This window comes from Euprymna scolopes, chromosome 41 (assembly GCF_053919585.1).
Source record: "Euprymna scolopes isolate OS-2025 chromosome 41, ASM5391958v1, whole genome shotgun sequence".
NCBI classification, from domain to species: domain Eukaryota; kingdom Metazoa; phylum Mollusca; class Cephalopoda; order Sepiida; family Sepiolidae; genus Euprymna; species Euprymna scolopes.
The window spans coordinates 17857015-17859514 of NC_136522.1; the positions used below are offsets into that span (position 1 = coordinate 17857015).

Sequence of the window (2500 nt, forward strand, 5' to 3'; positions counted from 1 at the left end):
GAATGGTTTACGCTTGCAGGTTTGGTAGGACAGTTACTTGGAATTGTCGTCAGGAAGGAACGTCCAGAACTGGAAGAGCAGAAAGATAATTTGGTGCAGTCGATCGCTGCCAATAAAAAGAAGCTGGAAGAATGTGAAGACGAAATTCTCAGGTATTTTTTTTTTTTTTTGTTGTATCTTGACTTTCTGATTTCCTTCGTTCCAATGCAGTTCGATGCACGTGACTCCTTAACCCTTTATGACCTGAATTATGATGTAGATGATTAAAACAATATTTATTGTTGATTTTAGTTTAAAGGGTAATGATGCTATGATTGTCTTCAAATTGGAAAAATTATGAAATTCAATAGTTTTAAACTAACCCCCAAAGAGTTTTTACATTTCATAAACTTACCTTGATTATTATTCATAGTGCTTGAAAAATGTGTGTTAATGATAGCAAACAAAATCCTCCAGATGAGACAGATGGCGGCATACTGAATGTAAGCAATGGACAGTTGCAATCTGGAGGTATCTGGTATTTACCCAGATACTGAACTAATACGCACAAGGCGTGTTTGAATCAATTCCCACTTTATTTATGCCGTTATATTCATTCATTTTTTTTTTTTTTTACGATTGAAAGAATTAGTTTAACCAGGTCATAAACGGTTAACAAGCAAATTTCATTTGCTTATATGATGCTTAACAAGGGTTAAAACAAAGAACGTGTAAACCACAGGAAATAATATAAAAGAATTAGTGTTATTATTTGTTATGACCTTGAAAGGTCAATAGTAAACAAGACAACACGATAGTATGTTGACTTCCTTCTCACCACAGAATGATGTGGCACAAAGTCAAAAGATGAGGAGAATAAATCCAGCGCCCCTAAAGAAGAAGCACTCTGGCCTATTAAAAATTGCAACACGATTGGCGTCTTAGGTAGTGAACTAACTCCGTCTCAAAGAGGGGACATAAGGTCTGAGAGGGTGGATCTCCTAGGACTACCTAGGACGAATACCTCAGCCTGACAAATAAAAGCCTACCAAAATGACTGATTGCCAAGAATAGATAAACACATTCCTGATGAAATCGCCCCCTTAAGTAAGACACTTTATCAAATCTCCAGTACTAACGATTACTACGATACTATTCCATTGAATACTGTACACGCAATAACCCTTATCCCCGAGTGGCTTTCAGGCTTTGATAAGTGGTGACCTCCATGTAAAAAAAGAAATAGATCCTCTATTACTACCTTACAATACGCAATCTCTAAGCAACTGAAGTTGCATAGAGATTGCTCGTCCACCGTCATAGGCTCTTCTACACATGATGTCTGGAAGAGTCCATATAGTCGAGTGATAGGGTAGATCAGCATTCCACAATAACACCCACTCTCATCTTTAGCCTTGCTCCATTTGAAATCAATACTTTATACTTATAGCATAACCAAATCCGTAATGTTATGTTTTCTTTTTGGTCTTGGATGTCCAACATTAAAAGCATGAAAGGTATTTTCGTAGTTATTGAATAATCAGTGATTAAAGTCAGGCATCTGGCTGTGAAAGAAAGAAATATAGTGAATTATCAAAAGTAAAATAATTGTTGGTTGGAAACCAAAAAACATTAGCAGCAGAAGAAAATATCTCATCACCAAATAAAATTTCATATCACATATTGTACCTATTTACTATGCCTCCCCACGGGACAGAGTTAGACACCAGGGTCGTTTTTTAACGTGGAGAAAAGGTACAAAAATAAAAATTGTCTCAGTCGTGAAGGATTTCTCCTCCACCGAAAGAGAACAAGAAATAGAAGTGCAGCATCTGAAGAACAGATGGTATTTATTTGCTCCCCCACTGAGCAAATTAGGCACAAGGCCGATTTTTAAAGTGAAGAGTGAAGGGAGGGGGAAGGGAAAAAGGGGACCAGCTCCCGATAGGTGGGAAATGGGAGCTGGTTAAAGGTCAGGCATGTGGGGTTGCCCTCACATCTGGTCTTTGCTTGCAGTATCTGTCGGAACAGATGGTATTTATTTGCTCCCCCACCGAGCAAATTAGGCACAAGGCCAATTTTTAATGTGAGGAGTGAAGGGAGGGGGAAGGGAAAAAGGGGACCAGCTCCCGAGAGGTGGGAAATGGGAGCTGGTTAAAGGTCAGACATGTGGGGTTGCCCCCACATCTGGTCTTTGCTAGTCATAGCTAGTCATAGCTTGCAGTATCTGCCGGAACAGATACTACACTTTGATCTTGTTTATATATTTTATTGCTTTTTTAAAAATTTTGCAAATACAATTAAGTAAAAAACAAAAGATTTTTGAACAACAAAATTAGGCACAAGGCCCTACAAGAAATTGGGGAGGGGAAGGGTTCAGGGTCTTTGTGACTAAAGTGATTAAAAAGTAATAAATGTAGACTTTGGAGTCTTACTCTTGACTGGCAACATTTACCAAAATACCTCATTCACTCTATGGATCTTAATCTAACTAATAAATCCCCAGCGTTTAAGAATCAAC

General features: G+C 38.1%; 1 protein-coding gene across 1 annotated transcript in view; it reads left to right on the forward strand.

Annotated features, from left to right (window-relative positions):
• Nucleotides 1–2500, forward strand: part of LOC145266366 (dynein axonemal heavy chain 2-like) — a 369464-nt gene that overhangs the window by 282056 nt on the left and 84908 nt on the right. The window contains exon 67 of the mRNA XM_080121989.1: nucleotides 20–152. Within this exon, the coding sequence (XP_079978115.1) occupies nucleotides 20–152 (133 nt within the window). The remainder of the gene's footprint in view (nucleotides 1–19; nucleotides 153–2500) is intronic.